The sequence below is a fragment of the Pogonomyrmex barbatus genome, unplaced genomic scaffold (assembly GCF_055798465.1).
Source record: "Pogonomyrmex barbatus isolate J1 unplaced genomic scaffold, ASM5579846v1 scaffold23, whole genome shotgun sequence".
NCBI classification, from domain to species: domain Eukaryota; kingdom Metazoa; phylum Arthropoda; class Insecta; order Hymenoptera; family Formicidae; genus Pogonomyrmex; species Pogonomyrmex barbatus.
In genome coordinates this window covers 611744-637300 of record NW_028297120.1, presented here as the reverse complement: position 1 = coordinate 637300, position 25557 = coordinate 611744, and the positions used below count along the sequence as shown (strand labels likewise).

The window sequence follows — 25557 nt, the reverse complement described above, 5'->3', positions numbered from 1 at the left end:
AGAAAGATCTACTTATATCTGTTTACTTATATATCCATTCTTATATATCTTTTTTATATTTTTTGACAAAACGAGAGAGGTACATATCCAGGTTATTAGTTATGAAAAAAAAAAAAAAAAAAAAAAAAGGAGACTTAGAGAGAGAAAGAGACTATGAGAATGACAAGTTGGAATTGCAGGAGTGATGGAACACCCCCCGCATACGTTACACTCTACAAAAACTATGACATTACATATAGTCTGTGTACATAAGAGATTATATAAAGCGAGAGTAGCGAGTGTCCACGCTGAAAATCGGACGCTCGGTATAAAATATGTACCTACACACGTAGTCGATATTAGCGATCGAACTGAATGTAAAAAAAAAAAAAAAAAAAAAAAAAAAAACTCGAAGAGAAAAGGAGAGGACAAACTCAAGCGAGCAGCACAACCGCAAGGAGACACGTACCTTCGGTATACACAATTGTCAATTAGATTCAGACTGACTGCAGGGACTTGAACACGCATAAACAGTTCGATGTTCTTCGATGTTTAGCTAGATAAAGTTGTCGTCGTCGTCGTCGTCGCCGTCATCGTCATCGTCGTCGTCGTCGTCCTCGTTAATGAGCACATTATTGAGAACACGAGAGTCGAGACGTATTTAACTCGGGCCAGTGGCGAAGTAAATGTGAAGTGATTAGCGGCTAACGGGACCCATTTGACATAACGAAGAAAAAATATTCTAATATATATATATATACAAATATATATACATATATGAGTCAGAAAGAGAGAGAGAAAGAAAGAGGGTAGGATGTCAGAGCTCGTTTGAGATAAGATCTTTAATATGGGAGTCAGCGCACAAGCCATCGTACCTTGGTCTCGCTACGGGGAATTACCATAATTAAAAATCTGTATACGCTATGTTATTGGTGTGCGTCTATTCTACAGGAGTACGCAGCTACCTGTACGCGGGAGTTAAAAAGAACAAAAAAAAAAAGAAAAAAAAAGAAAGAAAAGAAATCTGTCCGTCTGCTTCTCGCCGCGGAATTCTGAATGTTTTCGACCGATGCTTTGGGAAAATGCTTTTCATCGCGTTTGCTTTGCGCTCGTCATATGTAAGCAGCTGTTGTCAAAAAGAAGATTAATTAAAGTTAACTGAGATTTAACTGATTCGCTATCTCTTTCACTCTTTCTCTCTCTCTCTCTCTCTCTCTCTCTCTCTCTCTCTTTTCCTCGGTCTTTTAGAAAGAGGCAGAGCATCGGTTTGAACGTCAGTTAACTTTGACTAATGTCTTGGGAAACGATCCCCTGTTGCATAAATGTTTGATCGGCTGTTAATGTAGACAGGTATCCGTAGAGCTGTTCTTATATGATCAAGAAGCATGATTTGGTTCAGTACGAAAATCTGAATAATTGATGTGACGCTTGTAGCGATTTCTGTGTTGAGGAAAAAAAAAAAAAAAAAAAAAAAAGAACACAATTCTTAGTAACCACTAGAGCTAGCGCAGCAAAATTCTGTTGTAATCAGAGATTATAGGCAGAGGAGAAGTTTTATTGAACCCAATGGCAAGGCGTTCTACTTATGCGAGCATAATTCGATGTAAGAAAATTTGCAGTACAACAATATCAGCTCAGAGAGATTCGACGCGGGACGTTGTAATAAGATCTCACTGTATGTTATGAAAGAGCGACATGCTCTCGGCGACTAGTAAACTACTAAAAAGTAAATCCAGCTTGTGAAACGAAGGTAATCGGAGGGTGTTGTAAATTTATGCGATATATCCGCTGGAAAGGAAATAATTGCGCCAATTGTACATACGTATTTCAATCTAGTAGCATGTCTAGTAGCATGCCTACAGACAACAATAGCAATATCGAATAATTTACATTGATCTGATTGCAAAAGGAAAAGGAGTCGAGGCATTCGTTTTATCAATTGTTTCAGCAGAATAATAATGAGAAAACGCGTTGAAGATCACTATTCATTACAAATGCTGGCGAAACTGAGAAAGCGGATATCTGGCACAAAACAGTCTAGAGAGTTCTTCGGTACGTTTTATTTAAGCGTGAATTAAGCACAGAAATGATAGTATTATTTTTCTTTATATCCCCAGGCGCCGAGAAAGTTCGCATAGAACCAGATTCCGGATAGATATTTATGATATAAAAGAGACAAAAAAAAAAGAAAAATGTAAAATATGTAACAAGTCTAATTATATCAACCCTTTTATTTCCCATTTCCAATATATCAACTCTTCTTACAACTCTTCTTATTTATCTTTAAGAATAGATATTTATTCTTATAGACAATTAATACTATTCTTAACTAACTAAATATATTTTAATTAGATAAAATTTTACATATAATTAATATAACAGTATCTCAATATATATAAAAATAGACATTGAATGATATACTTATAAAACAAATTTGCAATATTAATAAATGATAAAAATTAATATTTTTCTTATTTACACATCTTATTATTTATATATGATTATACTAATTCAATAAATCATATTAAATAATCTTAGATAAACGGATAAGAAGTTATAATATATTACGTTCTTACTTTCTTATATACTTAATTTATAAATATTTTAGCATGATTATTTTAGATAGAGGCAATTTATAAAAGAAGATTGAAGTAACACAATCAATATGTATTATGTACCAAAGAGATAACAACAATAGCAATGAAAAGTATAAGTATTATTATCCAATAACAACATGTTCGGTCTTTGGAACTTATATTACGAACCTGTTGAGTTTTGTTGATTAAAGATTCATCAGTCCTATCCATGTGATCAGCCAGATCATCGATTACTTCTATATCACAATATAAAAATTTGAAAAATTATTTTTATATAAAGACATTATCTTACATATTGCTTACAATACAAAATTTTTTATACTACTCACCGTTTTGGTGATCCACTTCATTGCTAATAGTTTGACCAATTTCTTTTTGCCGAACTATCACCTTACATAACTCTTCCAAACCTTTATCTTGTTCTACAAGGAAAGCAAAATATTGGAAGTGCAATGTATGATCATCAATATTTTTTCTGAGAATTATTATTATTATTATTACCCATCAATACTCGCTCTTGCTGAGTCATAAGATCAGTAACAGATACTTGTACGTCTAATGGTTTGTCGTCGTCATCGTCAGCAGCCCAAGAGGTTGTGCCACCATCAGCGAAAGCTGATGAGTTTGTTCTTAATAGATTAGCGCGCGACGATACATAATCATTTGTACGTGGCTCATATAATTTTTGTAACTGAATATCCTTGCTCTGTAATTGTTCCACTTGTCTTGTCCTACGTTCAGCTTCCTCAAATGTTCTGTCAAATTGTGTTTTAAAAAATTTATGATTCATTTTAGAGTTACTATCTTAAAATATAAACTTATGCTAAAGAATTAATACAAATATATATGAAAAAATACATTGTTCTCAATTTAGAAGCTTCTTCTACTTTGTTCTTTAATTGCTGAACTTCCCGCGTATACTGCTTCATACGTAATCTTATATTGGCTGACAAACTACCATAAGCCTTTGACGTCTTTGGTTCTCCATCACGCATAGTGAGCTGTTCCATAATCTCACGAAACAATTTTTCACACGCATCATATTCTATGAGCCTAATCACATTGACAAGTTTTAATCAAACTTTTATATATGGTAATTAAATTGCAATAATTAATAATGATAAAATTAAAATATCGTTGCTTAAAACGATCTATATATAATAGATTAGATACATAAAAAGCAAGTGTTGTTTAAATAAAATATTGTTTATAAATTTACCAAGGATCAATTCCTTCAATGTTGATAAGTGCCATTTTTGTATTTGTTGATGCAAATATATCTATATTATGATTCAAAACAACACAATGACTTCACAAATGTGTATTTCTACATTGTTACAGGAAATATTAATTTCTTGATCAAAACACGTATATCATCATTTTTTAATAATTGCCACCTGTTGAAGAAATAATGACAGTTTCATATAACAATTCACAATACGATTTTATTAATAAGAAACTGACTAATAACAAAGTGGTTTATATTTGCTTTTTGATATCGAGATAACCTTAAAACCACGTACTGTCAAAAATATTATATTCGTCTATATTCAACGTGACGCCGAATATAGTTGTCAAATCTAGTATTTACAGTTGAACCAACTTTGACTATATCGCCAATAGTTGTAACAAATACCTAGTTGCTGCCTTGTAATAACTAAAGTCAGCGGCACACGATACTCTTTTTCCTGCTGATTTGCTAGCTGGATTTGCGTGCTCGTTGAGTTCTTGTCTCTGATTGGTATATTCTTTTGGATCTAAAAAAATATACCAATCGAAGACAAGAGCTTGCTTCTCAATTTCAAGTCGGATGCATAGTCGGATCATCAGAATTATATCTTCGAGGCTGTAAATTATTTTATTTTGCAAAGTAGCCTAGTAAATACAAACTAACAGTAACATTACATCAATATTATAATTTTCACACAACACTATGAATACATGTTGTACATAAAATAGTTATATTGAACTTAATAAGAGATCAATAATGTTATACAGTAATATTAACGTAGTGTCATTATTACTTTGTATTTATCATGATATTATCATATTTTTATATTTTCAATTGATTTTTTTTTTTTTTGATGCGTCACATTTTTAATTGACAAAAATTTTGGCGTTTCGGATACGCCATGTAATCGCGGAGTTTCCATTTCTTCAATCGCTGGCGAATGTAATATCTGCACTCTTCTAGGTGTCCTACTTCCCGGGTGATGATACGGGACAGTCACCCTCTTATCATCCACGAAACAGTAGTTAAATTTTTTCATTATTCGCTCGACAAGCCCGCTTCCGTTGCAAGGCCTATTTCTTCTTATTAGTCGCGATTCCGTAGCTTCCGTCACGTCAATCTGAATGTCCGATGTCTGCACAGACGAGCATACTGAATGCAGGATTATCAAGAAACTAGAAAATTAATAAATAGCCATTCGAAATAGCCGGAGAAAATTAAGAAAGGGAGGATATAAAATCTCTTAATTAAATAAATAACAAATTTTATATATAACAAATAAAAAATTATATATATATATATATATATATATATATACAAAAATCAATGGGAAAACTATATAAGAATATACGCCACTCACTTGAATCCACATTATTTTCATTTCCGGATAGCCGCATGTTGGATCTCTCGCCGGTCGCACGCTGCGTTTTATCTCTGGCTGCAGCCCTCGACGTCTCGATCTTTAATCTCTTTTTAATTGCTTCTTGCGGTACCTTGGGCATTCGATTTGCGATACCACCACTCCTTATCGGCACCCTCGAATCCGCTGCGGGAATCGAGGCCGAAGAATTTCTCGGATGTGACCTCCCAACGTTGTAGCTGCTTCTCAATAGGCTCTTAAAGGCATTCGCCTCCCCCGCGGACGTTCCGCTTTGAGAAGATCCTCCCGTCTTTCGTAGGTTTACCGTGGAGCGTTGGTTGCCGCTCGACGATCTCCCATTGAGATTCAATTGTGCGGCTGATTTTTTCACGTCTTTTTCGTTCCTCGGCGTCGACGTAAAATTCGAAATTACGGGAAACGTGAAGAGGGACGGGAAGCGGACTGACACCGGTGAATCGCGGGGTGAATCGCGGGGTGAATCGCGGGGGGTTGAATCTTGGCGCCCAGCGTGTCTGGATGAGCTATTCGTGACACGCGGCACTACTAAATGCCGCAATTCCGTTTGCAGTTTCTCGATCTCGTCCAGGCGCGTCAGGACACCGTCGACGTTCTCCTCCGCCATCTCGGAAATTCCCGACGACACGGTAATCACATCTTAAATTTATTATTTTCCCCTCTTCATTACTTTATTTAACTTCCGGAAAAATTTAGTTGTCTCGGGCGAACATTCTTCGACATGAAGATCATTCACATCATTATGACATTTAAGCGATGCGACGTTATTCGCAAGCGAAAACGTATTGTTGATTATTAATTTTATTTTGCTCTCGCCGATTAGCGATTAGAAAAAGAAATAGTTACACATTTATTTCTTTTGTAACGTAATAATAGACAACAAGACTCTTCCTCTCCGAAGGAATATTGCCAATTTTATTATTATTATATGAAAAAAATCATTATCATATTCAAGTGTCAAATATTATTACAGTTGTTTCCTCTTTATAATCGCAATTAAAGCAGCTGTAAAAAGAAATAGTTAATGGATATGCATATTTCGAATGGACTTGTTTCCACCTCGTCCCATTGTTTATCCGAGAATGCGGAAATTAATATCGATAGTGTTGTCACTGCTGTAGCTAAATTGAATGCCAGGATTTTGCAATTACGAGAAGACATTGTCACAATTAAAAGTGAAAATAATATAATTTCTTCAGTCATGGCGCATAATTCATCAAGGTATAATCAATGAAGAATTATGTATAACAAATTCTCGACAATTTCTTTTTTTTATAATAAATACATGTATATATATATATATATATATATATATATAAATGTATATCTTTAATATATATAAAATATATATTGTTAGTATTAAATACGTAAATATAGAACAGATTTTTTTCTCAATACTTACATGGAAAAGTCAATCCCGATTTTTTTATCACGATTTGGTCACGTCAAAGTGTGACGCGTGTTTTTCTTTTTATGTGTGCTACATATTAACTTATAATTATAAAAGTAAGTAGGGCGAATTTGACAAAGCGATATCTTTCCTGGCGATTAATACTTCACGCATGAAGAAACATTTTGATGTTCCAGTCCGGCACCGTCGAGATTTAATGACTCGATGAAAAACGGTGAGAATCGAACGGGTGCGCGAAACGAGTCGCGAAGAAATTTTAAAGAGGACGATTCGCCAGGCGGCACTGATTTATCCGCTCGTTTATCATTCACGAAACGTGCGCGGGAAGTAAAAGCGCCGATCGAGGTGGCTGTATTTAAAGAGGATCACCCGCGTGACGATAAATCAATCGAAGATGATAAACGGCCAAATAGATCGCGCGCTGTTCAAACGTCGGGAACGACGTCGTATCGAAGGTCCATTTCGGATGCCAAAAAGTTCGGGGGAGAAATCGAGGGGAGACCCGGAGACGTGAGGACCTCGCGCGTTGCAAATGAGAGGCTCGTTAACGAGAAGGGTTGCGATCCCGCGAATCCTGTTGTTTTTACATCCAAAATCAAAAGGAAAAGAATTTCGAGAGGCGTGCAATGCGCCTTGACCGGATATCGTAACCAAGCGGGCCGATTTTTTCTCAATTGCTTCAGACTGAAATCAAGAAGACATTATATTTCGATGCGGAAGGCAGAGAGGAAAAGGGCTTCGGCGAATGAGAAGGTTGACGTTCGACTACGAGATAAAATCAACAGGCCGTTGGATGCAACAGGGATTAGCGACAAATCTCGTAATGTAATTAAAGAAGAAATGAAGGCGACGAATGATAGAGATATGAGGACAGAAAAGTTTGAGAGGCTCGATAAAGAGGAAGTAGAAAGAATAACTTATGAAAACGACAAAAAATTAATTATGCAAATACAAAATGTGCACAATAGAGATGGAGAATTGAAAGAAAATACGAAATATTGCAGTACGAAAGTAAATTTTCTCGAAAGGTTGCGGCTGAGAAGACTTTTGACACGTAAGAATGATTTGGAGGCGCGACAAAATGAATTACGGTGTCAAAATTATACAGAAGAAATTGCTGGATCTAGTTTCGAAAATAAAGGGGTGAATGGCAGTCGTAAGCACGAAAATAACTTACAAAGCGTAAAAGTTCCCTCCGATCGCGAAGTGGATTCGAGTAATGGACAGAAAAGCGCAATTGCAAGCAGTAATAAAAGAAGTGACGTAAATAAAATCAAGGAAAGATTGGATTTGTGCATTATCGAGTTGAACGGAATAATCGGCGACGCTTGTGCGGTATTCGGCAATCAAAAAAATGCAATGAAAAATAATGATCTTGATGGGGGAGGGTGATTTGAAATAAATTCCAATTAATTTAATCGGCGATTAATTTATCAAGTGAAAACCTGTATTGCTTTGAATTTTATTAATTCTGCCTGCATTCTAATTAACTTATTAACAACTTCTTCGCAATCACATTTCTACTTCTGCAATTTAGATTTCTTTTGTCCAATTGAAGTTCTTTTTACTCTTCCAGACTTCCAAAAAATCTGGAAAAGTTCAGAGTTATTTTTTAATATCTATTACTTATCTCTATTACATTATCAAATAATTTTTTGACTCAAATATTAAAAACTTTTTTTAATAAAAATCTCTTTATTTCAGAAGAATTTGAGAATAAAATTTTATTTGTACCAAAAAAGATACAGATTATAGACAAAGGATTAATTGGAAATTAATTTTTTATTACTGTATTGTATATTTTAAATTGTATACAAATATGGAAAGGAATATATATATATATATATATACATACACTATTTTAGCAAAATTAATCAAATTAATTACATTTACACTCTAATTTGTTAAAAATTAATGTTTTGTTATTTTGATATACGTATGAAAAAAAATTAAATTAAAAATAATATAGCCAAACATATTCTTACAAGCAATTTCAAATAATATAAATATCTTTATCTTGTGGATAAAATTAAACATTCAATGCATATAAACTGAATGCGTTCACAACAATAGAAAGGAATACAATAGAAGTCAAAATCAATTTTATCATATTTTAATTCGTAATTAATCAATTTATAATTAAAACTTGATCTTTTGACACACACACACACACACACACACACACACACACACACACACACACACACACACACACACACACAAAATAAAATTAACAAATTAGACAAGCAAAGACGTCGCTGTCAATAAATCAGTTGAATTAATTGCCGATTAAATTAACTGTTTATGATCGAAGTCATCCATGGTATTTAAACCTAAATCAACAGCTGACATATGTCACAACACACACACACACACACACACACACACACACACACACACACACATCGATAAACGTGGCGAGCAGATCTGTGCAGTAGCGTTCTCTCCGTGCGAACATGCGCGTTCTGTTTCGCGAAAGCTACGGGACCGAGAGAGAGACAGTTTACGTGAAGTCAGAAGGTAAAGTCATTCATCCTCGATAACAATCGATCAGATCATCCTCAGCGTGTACAATCGTGCGACAATCGCATCTTAACCTCACACCGATCGCGCTTGACACCTGTTGGCTAGATGGCTTCACCGCGAACGAGACGAAACTACCGGGATCTACCGAGTCGCAGGCCTTTCATTTCCGGATCGCGTCGATCCTCAAACAGATATTCCTGCCGCAGGGATATCCAGACAGCGTGCATCCCGATTACACGGCTTATCAGATATGGGACACGGTGCAGGTTAGTTGGTTTAAGTCCATCCTTGGTAAGCCATATGTGCTTCATATTGTTTGGTAATGTGCATCAATGTAAATTTTTATGCCGTAATAATAGATGCTTCCTTTTATATCACGGATAAAGTGACTTACAAGGAATAATAAATTAACGTTTCATAGGCCTTTGCGAGTACTATAACAGGTACGCTAACAACTCATTCTATTATGAAAGGAATAGGAGTTGGCGAGTCAAATGCCACACCTTTGGCGGCAGCGATAACGTGGATCCTGAAGAGTGGCACTGGAATGATTGGAAGCATAATGTTCGCATGGTGGAATGGGTAAAGAGAAAATAAGAATGGGTATTCTTTAGTTAAGAATGCTTATTATAAGTTTTCGTCTTGTAATGCTTAATAATGAGATTTTGTTTTCTTCTTATTACAGTACAAAATTAGATGGACAATGCAAAAAATGGAGATTGTTTGCCGATATTTTGGATGACGTAGCCAAAGGGATAGAATTACTTGTGCCATACTTCTCTTCATATTCCGTTGCAATTCTGTGTCTCTCAACCACTATGAAGTCTATTGTTGGTGTTGCTGGTGGAGCTACAAGAATAGCATTGATTCATCACCAGGTGAATAATTATTTATACAAGCATTTAATCTTTATGCCGAGTTTACTTTATTTTCTTGTTATAGGCAATACAAAATAACGTTGCGGATGTCTCTGCAAAGGATGGAAGTCAAGAGACATGTGTAAATCTAATAGCATCATTCTTTGGAATCTTTATATTATCCTTATTCCATGATGGACAGTATGTATCCTATGTTATTTATTGTATCTGGTCGTTATAAATATAAATATTAATAATGATGAAGTGATATACATATAGATATTTATTACAATTGTATCTCTTCCTGGTGGCAGTCCATCTCTATGCAAATTATTCAGCAGTTAAAGCATTGTGTTTAGATACATTCAATGAAGATCGTCTGGCTATAATTGTTAAAAATTATATGACGACTGAACAAATTCCTGAGCCACGAAAAGTGAATAAAGAAGAATCGGTACTTCTATTTAAAAATCCTAGTAAGATATTGTTTTACATAATTATTTATATTTATTACATAAAAAATTTTTAACAATCTCTGAATATTATTTCCAGCCAAAAATATATGTGGTTTTGATATAAAAATTGGCATGTCGTTCGCAAAAGTTTTGAGAAGAAATGTGATTTCATCTACAGAAATGGAATTTTTATTAAAATTCTTTGAAGACAGAAAATACATAATAACAATAGATATCGAAAAAAGAAATATATTTATAATACTGAAGAAGGATGTACAGTCGACTGAAATACTGGAAGCATATTTTTATGCTTCCATGTGTGCTTTCTATATTTGTATAGCAAGAAAAATACCAATAGTAAGTAATGAAGCTCTTTTTATAATTTTTTTCATTAATGCTTTTTATACTATAATTATATTGTGATCTTACATAGGACATATTATTGAAATCTGAAACATTTGAAATATCGTATCCGTTATTGAATGCATATATCCTACACAAGATATTTACCCATTCAAATAGCAACGTACAGCTATCAATAGCTATTCAAAGTGTCTGTGCTACAGATGTAATCGTCTCTAATGAATATAAAGTGTTCCTTAGTAGTTTAGAAGCGAATGGTATGTAATTTTATTAAATCAATTATATAATATTAAAATATAATAATATTAAAATATAATACATAATTAATAATTTTAGGATGGAAAACAGGGACGAATTTATTGGCAGTTGATGCATGGAGATTTTCTACAGAAAAAAGTAAATAATAGAGATTATTATATGAATTATAATGGGAAGGATCAACTGCTAAGAAGCAATCATATTTGCAATTGTTAATTATTCTTTATTAAAAGAATATTTCTTCTGCTTGACTATAATCAGAAAACGATAATAATGATCTGGCAATGAGAATAAAGCCATTTTGGGAAATAGATAAGGAAATGATTTTATTTCCAACAATTTATAAAAATATAACACGTCTCTTACAATGTCAATGTACAAAATGGTGTGATCTTAAACTATGAATCCTCTTCCGATCTAGGTCCTGTCTGTGATAGATGTTTTACAATGTCTACCCAGTTCCATCCTCGTTGCCTTTCACCTTTACCGTCTGCTTTATTCCACTGTCTACGCTTCTGGGCTTTACTCAAATGTTCTTTCTTTGGTTTCCTTATCGTTTCCTCGATCTTACATATAATTATATTTATAAAATATTTTTGATAATGATAAATCAATCATTTTATGTAATGAATGTACCTGTTGATTCTCTTCTGTAATCTTCACTTTACTAGTATGTGAATTTATATCAGTGATTGAATCTGGTTGCATGAACACTAAGTCTGTGTAATGTTCTTGGACAGATTGAAATAACGTATACGTCATAGCGCTACCTAACCACTGCTCAGCCTCTGCCTCTATATGACTCACCACCTTGTCCTTTACTTCTTGCACACTGTGTATTCCAATTATTCATCTTTAATCAAAGTAATCGAATGCCTAAGAATAGTCGAGCGGCCGCTTGACTGCACTTACATATGTTTATTGTAAAATGTATTCATATTGATGGTCGGTTTTTCCGTAGGATACGTTGTCCCCCATGAAATTTCCAGTAGAAATGATTTCATATCGTTATCCTCCCCATACTGTTTAAAAAAAATACTATCATATGATCAATACATAATTCGTCTTGACACAAATATTGTTGCGACGTGCGAATGAAAGACGTTTGTTAATGATTAAAACTTTTTTTCCTTTATACTTGAAACAAATGTTGTACAAATGTTACGATAATATAAAAATAAATAATACACAATGTGAGGCTATCAAGGAGATATTTTCCGCATACTCCAAATTGGGCAGTTACTTTACAAACATTTTCGATAGTGTTACTTATGTAGTGTAATTTATGTTAAATTATTTCAAATAGAGATTTCAAGGAAAAAATTCAAGTAGGAGCTCAATCGTAATGAAGATATGAAAATAAGAAGAATGATGAAGATATAAGAAGATACAAGATAAAAAAATCCTATGAAAGTTAAAGGTACGCTATCCTCGTACCTTGTATTGAAACGTCGTGGGTGTCAACTGCTTGAAAGCCGGATCGCCATCGTATATCGAGAGTAAAACTTCTCTTTCCTCTTCCTGGAGCTCGGCATCGTTCATCTCCCTTTCTTGGACTAGACACCGACCGTTTTGCACCACGCTCGAATAGCACTCTGTGAATTTTTAGGTTAAGCGATTGTTACATTCTTCCCATGGCGCAACAATTAACCACTCAACTGATCACAAATTCTGCTCAGTCTCGCGCTTTCTCCATCAGAGGACGCCACTTGTACGGTAATTCGTTAAACAAATTCTGATCTAAATCTTTTATATTATTAAATACTGTATTGAAGATGAATGAGATATTAATTCTATCATTTCGTGAATAATTAATCTTTTCTTGCAAAAATAAAAAAAGTGGAATTTTCGCGCAATCTCGTCGATTTTTAAACAATTTTGTTACTCTTCAAGCTATAGAATACCGTCATCTTTCTGCTATTAAAACTGGCGAAGAAATAAGAATTTAGTGAAATACTCTTCAATCATTTTTTGAGGTATATATTTTTATTAGACCTTTGATTTGAAGAACAAATTGATGTTTTATACTAACCCTAACGTTAAGAAATTATAATTACTAATTCCAGTAATATATATTTAAGTCAATTGGCTTATAATTAAATTAAATTTGATTAAATTTTTGATTTGTGGAGTTTTTATTATATATATATATATATTTAGACACACACACACACACACACACACACACACACACACACACAAATTTATATTTAGCTATTTATCTAGATTTCATTCTTCGTATACATATAGCAAGCTACAATTTCACAGAATGATTAGAGTCTCTAAACAAATTTTATAATTTTATTTTATAATTTTATTCAAAGTTGCAAAATTATTGAAAAAATAAAGCTTGTAGTTCAAACATTCTGTAAAATCTGAGATTGATTTGGCTATCTGGAAACAAAGATATAACTATGATGAATACTATTAAAATTTAAAGTGTGATCCTATATTTAAAGAGAATTTACATTAGTATTATATTTAATACAACAAAAACCATAAAAATAGACTCATTAATTATTTTTATTTAATTAACTATCATTCATCATGATTACAAGCAATTGAGAAAACTTAAGCAAATAACTTAAGAGATTTTAAAATTGTTAATAATAATCAATTAATAAAATTGTTAATAAATAAACAACACAATGAACATTTAAAAATATTTATTTGTTTTAAACACATTTTACATGTGTTTGGCATTACAGAAAATTATATTATGACGATGTAATAACGAGATAATTAGGCGAATGGTATTTCTCAAAATTCTTAATAAAATGTGCTCTGTTTGGAATTTAATGAATGACAAAATCAGTTTCTGTAATAATTAACGCGAGATAATAAATAAGTCGATAAGTCACGACAAACGACGTAATCTTAAAAGCGGTAAAATTTGTCCTTGGTTCTTGTCGAAAACGACCCTTTCCACTTACGAATGAACTGGAGGAGACGCGAGATAAATCATCCAATTCGCGGAATTTAATCACGTGAGTTAAGCGGGCGGATCTTTCTTCTTTTAGATTTAGCATTAAAAACGGAAATGTACGATCGCTTTTCGTGCCACCGATGTCCGGTGTCGTAGCGCATCGGCACATCGAGCAAATGGCCGGCCTCCCCCCTCGCCTTGGCCGTACGCCATCACGGTAAATATCGCCATATCATAACGCGAGTCGGCGAAATGAAGCGAAAAGCGGATAGTGAGGGGGAACGGGATCAACGGGGAGAGAGAGGGGCAACGGCGACGGCGGAAAATGGGAAGTGCATAATGCCGTGGATTAATGCGAGTTTTCCGTTCGACGAGTCCGTCCGTCTCACGTTCCGTCCGAAATCCTCCCTCTCTGTGTATCGTAAACGGCGACGTCGGACACGATTATGTCCGTAATTATGTGCCACATTATCCCGCTTTCCCCATCTTCGTCTGTCTAATGAATTTAGCGCATTTTGAATTAGCCGAAACGCGCTTTAATCCGCGTAAGATGCGTACGAAAACGAAAAATTATGTGTTTCAGCAGATTTGATTTTTATGGTACACTGGCCGTATGCTCATCAGGCAGACATGATTTTATATATTATCAATCTCTAAATTGAATATATTTTATTGGTCCTACACGTAGCTTAGAGCTGGGATCTGTAAGAAAAGCTCAGCTGGAGCCAATCTTGAGGCGAGGTTTTGTAGATAGATCTCGGGGAGGTCAATTTAATATTCGCGACGGCATATATGCAATCGCGATTCACGTGAGGAACTCAGATGTTTCTTTTGAGACATTCGATTTTGAGATCTCTTCGATTCGATAATCGAAAAAAGATTGTGAGAGCGGACTGTTGTATGCCGCAGGCCTTGATAATTTTCGTATTTTACATCATCTGAGCACCAAAATTCGGGGAGAGCATTTTATTTGTGATTTTATCCTGATTTAATTTGAAACATTAGAAATGAAAAATTCTAGAAAAACAGAAAGAGAATGTATAATCTGTCTTTTATTTCGTCTCGTCATTAAATCTCTTTTTTTTTTTTTTTTACGATTTGTGTTAGAATGATTATTACGCTAATAATAGACAAGTCTATTATCCGGTTTTAATTCTTCATTATGTGCATAAGTAAATCAATATGCGTGTCTATTTTTATTTTATTTATGCTTTCCATTATATAATGATAATTTCATGAAATTAATCAGAAACTAATTTATTCTTGATTCACTCTAACGGAGAAGAGATTAAAGAAATATGGAATAGTTGTTATTATAAATATATCATTATGGACGAATGGTAACATATGACGATGAAACACATGGCACCGTAGTTTGATTGCACTTTATATTCGCGATACTATGATAATTAAAATCATTTTGATGATTCAAATACCAAATAGCTGATTTGTCAGATATATTACGCTATGTTTATTCAGTAGCGCCATTTCACGTGATATATTCGTTTCACGAAAAAAGAGATGCATGCGATGGAATGTGATTAGATGGAAAATGAATAATAAATAAAAACAAATTGTTAATAATAAAACATTTGGAGACGACAATTCTGCTTGAGAAACTTGTACTGGATGTAATTTCGAATTGATATAGAAATTTGTGCTTGATTCGATTAAAGATCCGATTATTAATACAAACAAATTGCATTTATCGAAGCATTCGATTATTTTATAATTCATAATGTATTTTTTTTTTTTACAATTGACCGCTTTAATTTAATTTGTTTTAACTTTAATTATTTGCAACCGTATCATGGATTACAAAATTATAACCTTACACATATATAAGTATAGCATGTTATTATTATATTATATCGAAACATTAATTCGCATAATACGTTGTTGAATTATTTTAATGCATGCAACAAGCTTAAAAGCCGCTTGTCACATTCCAGCTGCACAAAGCAAATGCGGCCCTAATGAAATGCGCGAGTAATTACGAGGTAATTAATAATTATGTCGGCTGGCTGTCAATATTTATGAACATACGTGCGTTCCAGAAGTTTATTATATCCTAGCTGACGCGTTTTCTCTTGCATTTTGACGGGCGGAACAATACTGACGTCATTGCGGTATCAAAATGTCTATTAAATCCGCTACACTAGAAATCCATTATGGAAAACTGGGATCGTAAATGCTTAGCGGCAAATTTAATATGTCACCTATTCTCTTCTATCATTATTTCCAACATTTCTGCTCGCCTTCTTCGTTACAATTACATTACATCATATTTAACATATTCAATTACATTATTCTCCTTTTAACACATATCATCGTGCACTTTTAATTTTAGCTAATTTCACCTTTCAGAGTTGCATTTGCACGGACCATTTGCCATTTTATTCTCGCAAATTTTCTTGCCCCCGTCAATGTCCCAGTACAGTCTTAATCCTGCCTTAATCTGATTGAAGATATTAATTAGATATCCCATAAGACCCTATGCGTTTCGCATCGAATGATAAATGATCTGTTTTTTTTTCTTTTTTCTTTTTTTTTTTTGTAGCTGAACTCGTGAACTTGAAATGAAATATATATTTGAAGCAGCTACAACGAACAGCGAGATAGGAGGATGTGTTGCAGCCCGATGCGGGAACAAACTTAAAATTTCGAGGCGACCTTAACGGGCGCTGCGCGTCTCGATTTTCGATTCCCGATCTCGCCCGGATCTCGACGCTCCACCTCGTCCGATCTACTTCCGCATAAAAACTATCCGCCGATCACCGTTTCCCGATCGACCGATCGGGAAGGGCGCGTAGCGGCGATCGTCGACCGATCGCTAACGCGACTCCGCGGTTTTCTCCGCATCCATCGTGCGCCTCCATCCATCGTCCGCCATCGTGGCGATGCCGGCGATGCGCTCGCTTCGTGCCGGGCCGCGCTCGTTTGAAAGTAAGGACGGCCTGCAGGCGCCGCATCGTCGCGAGCGCATCGATCAGAAAGGAATATCGCCGGTGATTCAGAGCGGCACCACTTTCCCGGCGAGTGCCGGGCTTTTAAAGCTCGCCACACACCGACACGACTTACGATACGAGCGAACGAGCGAGCGAGATAAGCGCGATATTACGTAAGTGGCGGGGGGGGGGAGGGGGGAGAGGGGTCCCCATCGGACATTTGTATTCATAGTGAGAATTGGAATTTTCGGATATTCGCATCCGCTTTAAATTTCCCCCTTGGGAGGGAAGGAGGGGGGCTCGGCAATGGCGCGGCAAGGATCGTTGGTTTATGCGGAGGGAGATGTAATCTTACGCTATTAGAAGTTAACTGCGCGCGCGCGCGCGCGTTAATCAACATCTTTTGATTTTTTTTTTGAAAATTCAACAGGCGGAAAGATGCAAAAATATTACTTAGGGATTTTTTTCTGGTCTTGCCTTTAAAAAAGAGTACTGAAGACTCAGTCAAATTTCAATTTAATTTTACATACGCTTATGGAAACTGTCTATATTAAAAGATGTTGCCGAGCCGCATTTCGCGAGAGGAAGTTTCCTGGGAGGGTTTTCGTGTACCTATTTACCAAGTATGGTTAATCCACTCAGAATTATGCGATTTAAACAAGTTTAAAGTGTTCAACGTTCGCAGCTTGTTTAGGTCTTACTTCGCGGTGTTTTATTATATAGATATATTTTAGCGAGTTAAAAACCGAACCGCGACCCAATTCGCGGAAGCTTAAATACGATTTTCCTCCGTCGCGGAAACAAGTTTTAAAGCGGACATGTTTGACCTTCTTTCACTTTAATTTGTAATTCCTTTGAAGTTTGTCATCTTTGAGATCGTGCATACGCATTGGAACGGCGCTGGCGCCTCGGTGTGCGACATCCTTAATCTTTACTATCCCGCAGCGTCACATGGCACTGTTAAACTTTGCCATATTTCGCCATGATAAATTCCCTAAATGGGATCAGGTAGATATTAGAGGTATGTAATTTAGATATACTACACTTTGCTTAGCTATATATATCGCATGTCTTACAGTTTTTATTAAAAAAACATTTTTTTAAAGAAAATTAATATTGTTAATTTGTATATGTTTTATACAGTAATAATAAGATATATAATAGGATATTTTGTAAAATCTCACAATAAAAATTTTAATAGTAATCAAAACACGTCCAACATTAACAATTGTCGGAATTGAATTCAAGTCAAATAACTGGATTTCTTTGAGGATGACTAATACGAAAAAATTGAGAAAAAAGACAAGGATAAAATACTTTTAATATTTTTATAATATGAAATATGTAAATGTTTATTATCACAATTATTAGAAAAAGTACAAATATTACTTTTAAACGCTAAAAATAAGTATTATTATTACAAAATATTAAAAAAATTTTTTCTACGAGTAACGTAAAAAGTAACGCGAGCGTTAACAGTAATTTTGACGATATCACGAAAAAGTGTTAATTGTCGAATAACAAGACTCGAGGAAGATTCGAGGATAAATTTTTTTTCTTCTTGTGTAACATATAAGGGGCCCGAGATATTCGGAGCATCCGAGCGATAATCCAAGAACTTCGATATTTTCAATTTTCTTCAGCCGCGGAAGGGGAGGTCCCGAGGGACTCGTAGATCGTGGCGATCGCGCGGTTTCGCGGCCGCATCCACGCGGTGGCCTTAACCTCTCCGACGTGCGCGAGGAATGGCTCATGAATCATGGATCTAGAGTCGCCCTCGAAGAAGTTGTACGAAAGAAGTACGACCGCCTACCGTGTTGTCGTCGGCGATGATTACCGACGACGGGGGGGGGGGGGAGGAGGGTTTCCCCCGCGCCTCTCCATCTGTTATGTCCCGATGTCGTGCCGTGGCAAGAAATCGTTTTCCTGGCGCTGGTAGATTCACGGAAATTAACGCACTCGCGTAAATGCGTAAATGCTCTGCACGTCCAAGGAAGACGGTATCCCGCATCGATTTTGACCTGAAAACAACAACGACAAATTATAAATAATTTCTAAATGCTACTAGTACATAGTGATGATTATTACTAGATAAAAATGGATATTTATTTATTTCGAAATTTTTGATATCGAAAGAGTTTACAATTTCAACAATACATAATATAGTATATTGTATTGAAAAAAACCTATAATTAACCTATTAAAAAATATATAACAATGTTGTTTAAAGTTATATAAGGTTCAGTCTTACTCGATTTGCCTAGCAATTAGATTAATTTGTAATCGTATGATTTTATTATTAAAAAATGTTAATTGATAAAGCGCTAAAATTTTTACGTAAATTTTCACAATGAATCTCATTGTTAGGAGATCCTTTGGTTGTTTCTTCAATGATATATTTATAATCATCGCATGAATTTTGATTATTACTAATGTCTTCTTTTTATATTTCTATGTTTTGTCACAATTTGTCTTGTTAGGATAATTGAGGATAACTGTCCTAACACAATTTGAACAGTTTGAAAGTATAAAGAGTCAAATTAAAATTTCAGGAATTTCTGTATTGTATTGTAACATATTGTCGTATACCAATTATTATATATGCTATTTATTATGTGTGATAATAGCGATCTAATGTTTAATGCGCGCAATATAACAAACAATAGATATCATGTTTGTTATACGGAAAGAATAGTTTCGCTGAAGTATATAAAAATTTGATCGAACACAAATCTAGGAATAATTTTGTCAAGTCATCAAGATAATTTTGTAAGATATTCAAATTAGCTTGCAGAATATAAAATTTTTTTTATCAATATTATTATCATCATATTTAAGTGTCCTACACAATTATTTCGCCGAGACAACAAAATTATCTTCAGATTTGTATCGGGCCAAATTTTTAAGTGCTTTAGCAAGAGACTGTTTTTTTTTTTAATATATATTTTCAGCGCGTAAATCAATTTTTCAATGTGATTTTTTTTTTTAACCATATTTTTTTACTCTAATTGCTACAATTAATCACGAAATATAACCGTTGTCGTTATCCTTTGTCACATTGTTGATTTCTGTCCAATTTTGCAGTTTCTTCAACTGGCGGTTTTTCCTGTTTAACAAAGTTTCTTTGGAAGTGACTTGCGTCGCTCGTATAACTTCCCTCGCGTAACGCTTTCGCATTCTTCGCACGTTGACGTGGGTAGAGAATGAAGCAAAGTGCTATCTAAAAGCGCATAAAATCACCCGGTCCCAACTATCGCACGGGAGGCACGGGAAGTTTCCAATTGAGAATCGGAAATCCAGAACCGTTTCGTCGTGGAGCACGGCTCTCTCTCTCTCTCTCTCTCTCTCTCTCTCTCTCTCTCTCGCTCAAGTTCTTCACCGAGTCAATGAATTCTCGTTCGGCGCCGCACCGCGTGCAAGGATCAATGGACACCTACTTCGGCGAGAGACGACGAGATTGCAAAAGTTATTCGTATCTTTGACATTCCGAAAACAACGATCCGGAACACCGAACGGAACCCAATTACATAGAGTCGGCGTCCATTGTTTAATCGACGAGAATCGATTTTCAAAGATCTTTTAACACGTAAAAATTTGAATTTGAATCTGAATGAACTTCCATTCAAGCTATAATTAATCGTTCTCAAATTCAAGTTTTTAATTCAAATAATTGAATGTGAATACAAGAAAGAAATTATCTTGAAAAAAATAGCTTCTTAGACGCACTTAAAGGAAAACATTGTAAATAAAATTTCACACTGACGTTAAATAAAAAAATTAAATAATTGTTTTTTCAGTTGTAAAATATTAAGTTTTTTTTGATAATTGATTTCACTGCAATGATGGGATTATATCATACACATAATTAGCAATATTTAACAACAGAGATTGAAAAATCTGAAAACTGTTTTTTTATTGAAAAATTATATTCATTTTATGTTTATTTTACATTTACCTATAGAAATATTATTATTATGTAAAATAAAATTTTTCTTGATATTTTGTATATAATATATATATATTATATTTACTGATAATTATTAGCAAAAAGATTTGGAAAATAATGACATAATCTGTGGAGGAAATTTCAGAAATTTTTATTACTAATAATTACTAAACCTGTCTTCAAAGTTTAACAAATTATGAAAAGATAAATGTTTATAAGAAACTGGATATCTTATCCAGTTCAATTTCATAAGAATAAGATTTCAGGACAATAGCAGGACCTTGAAATCAATCTAAGATGACATCGAAGACACGAAAAAGAGTTGGACACTGTGATGGGGGAGGGGGAAGGGGGGGAGGGAAAATTGATCGTAATCTCGATCGAAGCCCCCATCTCATTACAAAATACTCGATACTCACGGGAGGTCGGCTTTCGTTTGAAACGGCTCTATCTTCATGCGAAGTCGTGGCAACCAAATGGCTACGCGGCCATAAATGGATGATCTACGATGTAACGATCTCTTCACTCTCGTCCGACATCACAATTAGCCTCGTAAGTAGATGCGGCTACAAGCCTTCGACGAGTCGAAGGGTGCGAACAAGCGTAACAATCGATGCTCGTTTATGACCCAAAATAGAAATTTTTACGTTTCGAAAACACGTTGAGTTTAAATATGAACTTACAAGACTTCACTAAGGCGTTAATTAAGCCGTAAATTAATAATAATAATAATAAGATTTTTTTAGAAAATAACGAAAAATTGTGTTTAAACATACACATACACACATACTTATATATTGATGTATATTAAATTTAATATATATTATATAAATCATAAAAATTGTATATACAATATAAATACCCCCCCCCCCCCCCCACACACACACACACACACACACACACACACACACACACACACAAAATATATACTATTGATAAGTACTTATCATCGTGTTTACGCTGCTTGTCAATTTACAGCACAATGCAAAGCCTGAAAAAAAGGAAGATCGATATCATGACATTTTTGTACGTACAAAACCATCCTGTTTCGCGATGAGAGCTACGGAGTGTTTGCTGTTGATCGCGCGAGCAGGTCGCTCAAGCATCTCTCGACTCTCAGGACTACAGGTGAGTCCGTATCTTTCTTTTTCCTTTTTTTTCCTTTTTTTTTTTTTTTTTTTTTCTTTCGCTATTAAGCCCCATAAGAGGCCTTCGAGACTCCGCTTTCCCAGATTTGTCGAGCAAGATGGATAGACTTGTCCACGGCATGCTTTTCTCCTCTGCGCCTCTTTCATCCCACGTGCGAGTGCCCGCGTCACATTTGTTTCGTATTCCATGTAATATTTGCCCATCTGCGAAAGCAGATCGTTTCTTCGATACGTTTTTTGCGGAACAAGCTCCTTTTCTTTCAACTAAAACAGAATGAACGATGTTGATGTTTCCAAGACAAGTTCTTTTCGCGAGGCAAATACATTTATCTCGTAATCCTTCTTTAGGGTGAACAAATTATTTAAGAAAGACGCATAATTTTTATTCACTAGTCTGAAATAACAAACCAAATGATGATAAATCGTTCATTCCTTAACCCAAATGGGTGTCGGTCCACAATAAGTGATTTAAGCTTTAAGACGTAAGAAATTGACCAATTATAATCGAATATGAAAAGAATAATCGACTATGATTGGTCAATTTTTTATAGCTTAAAGATTAAATACTTATTGTGGACCGACACTAATTAACAAAGAGATTTCTTTCTAAAATCCAACATCATTGTATTACAATACAAGGATACAGGATTAAAAGTGTTGACTTTAGAGTTCGAATTTAAGAAAGCTTTAGTTAGTTTATAATATTTGGAACATATTGTTGTTTGTACAGCAGGAAAGGGCAAAGGGTTTTTGTCTAATTCGCTCCCGAGCACCATTTTATATTTCTATGTTCAGCCCGTCAACCACCAGTTGCCTGCCTCTACTGATTCGTTCTGTTGAAAGTGATCTGTTTTGGTCCAGCGAGTAAGCGAAAAGCCACGCGGAACCGATTCCGAGTTAATGCACTTTATTCACAATATCCGCACAATGGCTTTTCCTGGCGCGCGAGGAAAAGGCAGCGGCGCGGCATTTCGACGGCATTGTGCCGTCCATTATCGAAAATTTGTGAAAACGCGTTTCGTCGAAAAAGTATATCCGCGCCGTGGATGGTCTCGGCCGCGTCCAAAACTGCTTTCAACGGGAATCAATATTTCGCGAAAGATTTTACAGCTGACAGTGCGGCCTCTACAACGCGATGCAGGGTTTTGTCGTAGTGTTGCAGCCGGGAGGAAAAACGTCGAATATACTTACTGTCGGATAAGGGCCAAAGTGTGTGAAAAATGTTACGTCCATTATGACAGAGTTTTTAAATGGCAGAATTTAAAAAAAAAAAAAAAAAAAGAAACGTAATCTCGACGTATCATGATTATAGCCCATTAACTAATTGTAAGCTAATAAAACAGGAGGAGTCAAAACATACTTGTATTGTTATTATTATTATTGTTATTACTGCTAACACTTCAACAATTTTATACAATGAGATGTTATTAACTAATTGTGAGCTAATAAAATGGAGAGTGAAAACATACTTGTATTATTGTTATTATTGCTAACACTTTTCAACGCTTTTGGTACGATGGGATATTAATGCGTTATTAAATATCAAATATTAATGTCTACTTGGCATTACATGGCATAAAGTGGCATATTATGATACGATATTAATATATTAATTTAATTTATCTTATTTGTTGATTGAAAAATTATTGCCACCATTGCCAACTTGACTTGGCTTTAATTATTTCATCTCACTGGGGTTTTTTCTACAAGAACAACGCTTCATGTTTTTATATTACAATCCTAATAGTTGTAATTGCTACAATGGCGCAATTGCGGGGAAGAAATATCGCGCTACGCTCAGCGAGAGAATAAGGAATGCTTGTACAAATTAAGTAGTAGGGAAATGAAGTCCGAGATTCCCGTTCGCGGAAAGAACAGCCGGCTGTGCTTTGCGAGCATGGCGAGCCGGACTGCTGAACGGAGGAGAAACGGGAAGAAAACGCGGGAAATAAGCGACGGGAGATTGCGCCTTGGTTTGCAGCCAGTTTCGTTACCGTGAAAAAAAAAAAAAAAAAAAAAAAAAAAAAAAACAAAAAGCGAGGGAAAGCGGCGGAGGACGAGAGAGAAGGAAAGGAGAGCCTCTGTACCGTGTACTCGCAGTGAAATTTCAATAAGACCACGGGAGAAAATCGGCTACGCGGTGGAAACGAAGCAGGCGAGGGAGGCGGGAGGGGGGGGGGAGCGGGGGCGGGGGCGGGGACGCGAGGTCGCCGGGGGGGATGAAATGACTCGAGGTTGTTTTCGTTCGGGAGAGTAACGAACCTATTTAGTTAGCGCCGGAATAAAATTATCGCGTGTCGTTCCCGCACGCGCGCCCGCGCGCGAGCGGAATGGACCGAGGTCTCGGAGGAGTTGTTTGCACGCGAAGGATTATACCGCACGGCGGTTATTCCGCAGAGGCGGAGGATGCTGGATAAGTGAAGGTGGCGAAGTTTAAGCGTGTGGGAAATACGGCGCGGCGAATGCTAAAAAAGACAACGGAGGTATAGGTAGTAAGCGAACAAAAGACCGATGTATGTGTGTGTGTGTGTGTGTGTGTGTGTGTGTGTGTGTGTGTGTGTGTGTGAGAGAGAGAGAACGCTACCTGAGAATGTTAAAAATACTCGCGTACCCGCATCTCTTTTAGTTTTTTTTTTTTTTTTTTTCGAACTATAATTAGCCGGTTCCTCCTGAGACAAAATATTCCCGTTGAGGATTGACCGTAAATTGTCCACTTTCGCTGTTACCTAGCTTCTTTCTTTTCACTTTTAATGATGATTAGGAAAAATAACATGTATTCTTGTAAAAAGTTATTATATATACATATTTATAATTATAGTAATAAATGGTTTATATTATATTTTTGTGGTTTGATAAGAATATTACAGCTAAATATATTAAAGGGAACTAAGGAAGCAATTAAAAAACATCAAATTATTTTGATGCAGATTGGTTTGTATTAATTTTCTATTGAAAGGAAACTCATATATGTGACTTGATTTTTTTAATTAATAATATATTTAGTTTTTTATGATTAAAAATTAAAAATCTAAATATTATAAATATTAATTCGATACTATTTTATACGTACGTATAATAGAATAAAAACTTTTCTTTCCTTAAAATATTGTAATTTTCATATTTATAAATTTTTAACTAGTTAAAAAAGAATAATAAAATTGTAAGAGCGCTCTTTGTCGTCCATGAAGTTTGCTAATTACTCGTAAGATTCTTGAATCGTGATAAAAGTAACCGTAGAGACGCTGTGCAGAAGCTCCCGAGATTTGAAATCTTTGTGTTGCATTTTTACGAAAACTCCGTGCTGATAATAGTGCAAAGGAGATTATGCGATAATAAAAGAAAGAAATTAATGACTCAATTACACAATGGACGATACAATATATTTAATATATTTAATAACACAAATATATTAATATATTTAACACAAAAATACAAAACTTTAGAAAGGAACATAATTATCTACAAAAGTTTAAAGTATAAACACAACTTCGATAATTCTCTAATTTCATATTCGCT

General features: G+C 35.0%; 4 protein-coding genes and 1 long non-coding RNA gene across 6 annotated transcripts; 1 reads left to right on the top strand and 4 right to left on the bottom strand.

Moving 5' to 3' along the window:
- Positions 1–2192: 2192 nt before the first annotated feature.
- On the bottom strand, positions 2193–4214 carry Syx8 (syntaxin 8). 2 transcript variants are annotated; one of them, XM_089078482.1, is made up of 6 exons: positions 4100–4214; positions 3796–3973; positions 3435–3629; positions 3078–3331; positions 2906–2998; positions 2193–2812 (listed from the first exon to the last, which is right to left on the bottom strand). In XM_089078482.1, the coding sequence occupies exons 2-6, from the start codon at positions 3828–3830 to the stop codon at positions 2640–2642; spliced, it is 750 nt and encodes a 249-aa protein (XP_088934608.1). In that variant the 5' UTR covers positions 3831–3973; positions 4100–4214; the 3' UTR covers positions 2193–2639. The 2 variants fall into 2 exon arrangements, with proteins under 2 accessions (XP_088934608.1, XP_088934609.1); XM_089078483.1 differs by having other exon boundaries at positions 4041–4137.
- Positions 4215–4814: 600 nt separating this feature from the next.
- On the bottom strand, positions 4815–6430 carry LOC105424362 (uncharacterized). The gene is made up of 2 exons (XM_011634553.2): positions 5168–6430; positions 4815–4942 (listed from the first exon to the last, which is right to left on the bottom strand). Exons 1-2 carry the CDS (start codon positions 5808–5810, stop codon positions 4923–4925), a joined length of 663 nt encoding a protein of 220 aa, XP_011632855.2. The 5' UTR covers positions 5811–6430; the 3' UTR covers positions 4815–4922.
- A 2547-nt stretch (positions 6431–8977) lies between these two features.
- Positions 8978–11456, top strand: LOC105424360 (RUS family member 1). Its single transcript, XM_011634549.3, has 9 exons — positions 8978–9134; positions 9246–9406; positions 9562–9722; positions 9826–10018; positions 10083–10198; positions 10277–10473; positions 10550–10809; positions 10886–11072; positions 11152–11456. The coding sequence occupies exons 1-9, from the start codon at positions 9071–9073 to the stop codon at positions 11217–11219; spliced, it is 1407 nt and encodes a 468-aa protein (XP_011632851.2). The 5' UTR covers positions 8978–9070; the 3' UTR covers positions 11220–11456.
- Positions 11373–12731, bottom strand: LOC105424361 (RWD domain-containing protein 4). The gene is made up of 4 exons (XM_011634552.3): positions 12511–12731; positions 11986–12095; positions 11710–11905; positions 11373–11639 (listed from the first exon to the last, which is right to left on the bottom strand). The coding sequence occupies exons 1-4, from the start codon at positions 12613–12615 to the stop codon at positions 11472–11474; spliced, it is 579 nt and encodes a 192-aa protein (XP_011632854.2). The 5' UTR covers positions 12616–12731; the 3' UTR covers positions 11373–11471.
- Positions 12732–15759: 3028 nt separating this feature from the next.
- On the bottom strand, positions 15760–23143 carry LOC148936328 (uncharacterized). Its single transcript, XR_016139588.1, has 2 exons — positions 21313–23143; positions 15760–18968 (listed from the first exon to the last, which is right to left on the bottom strand). It is a non-coding gene; the product is annotated as an uncharacterized LOC148936328 (long non-coding RNA).
- Positions 23144–25557: the final 2414 nt, after the last annotated feature.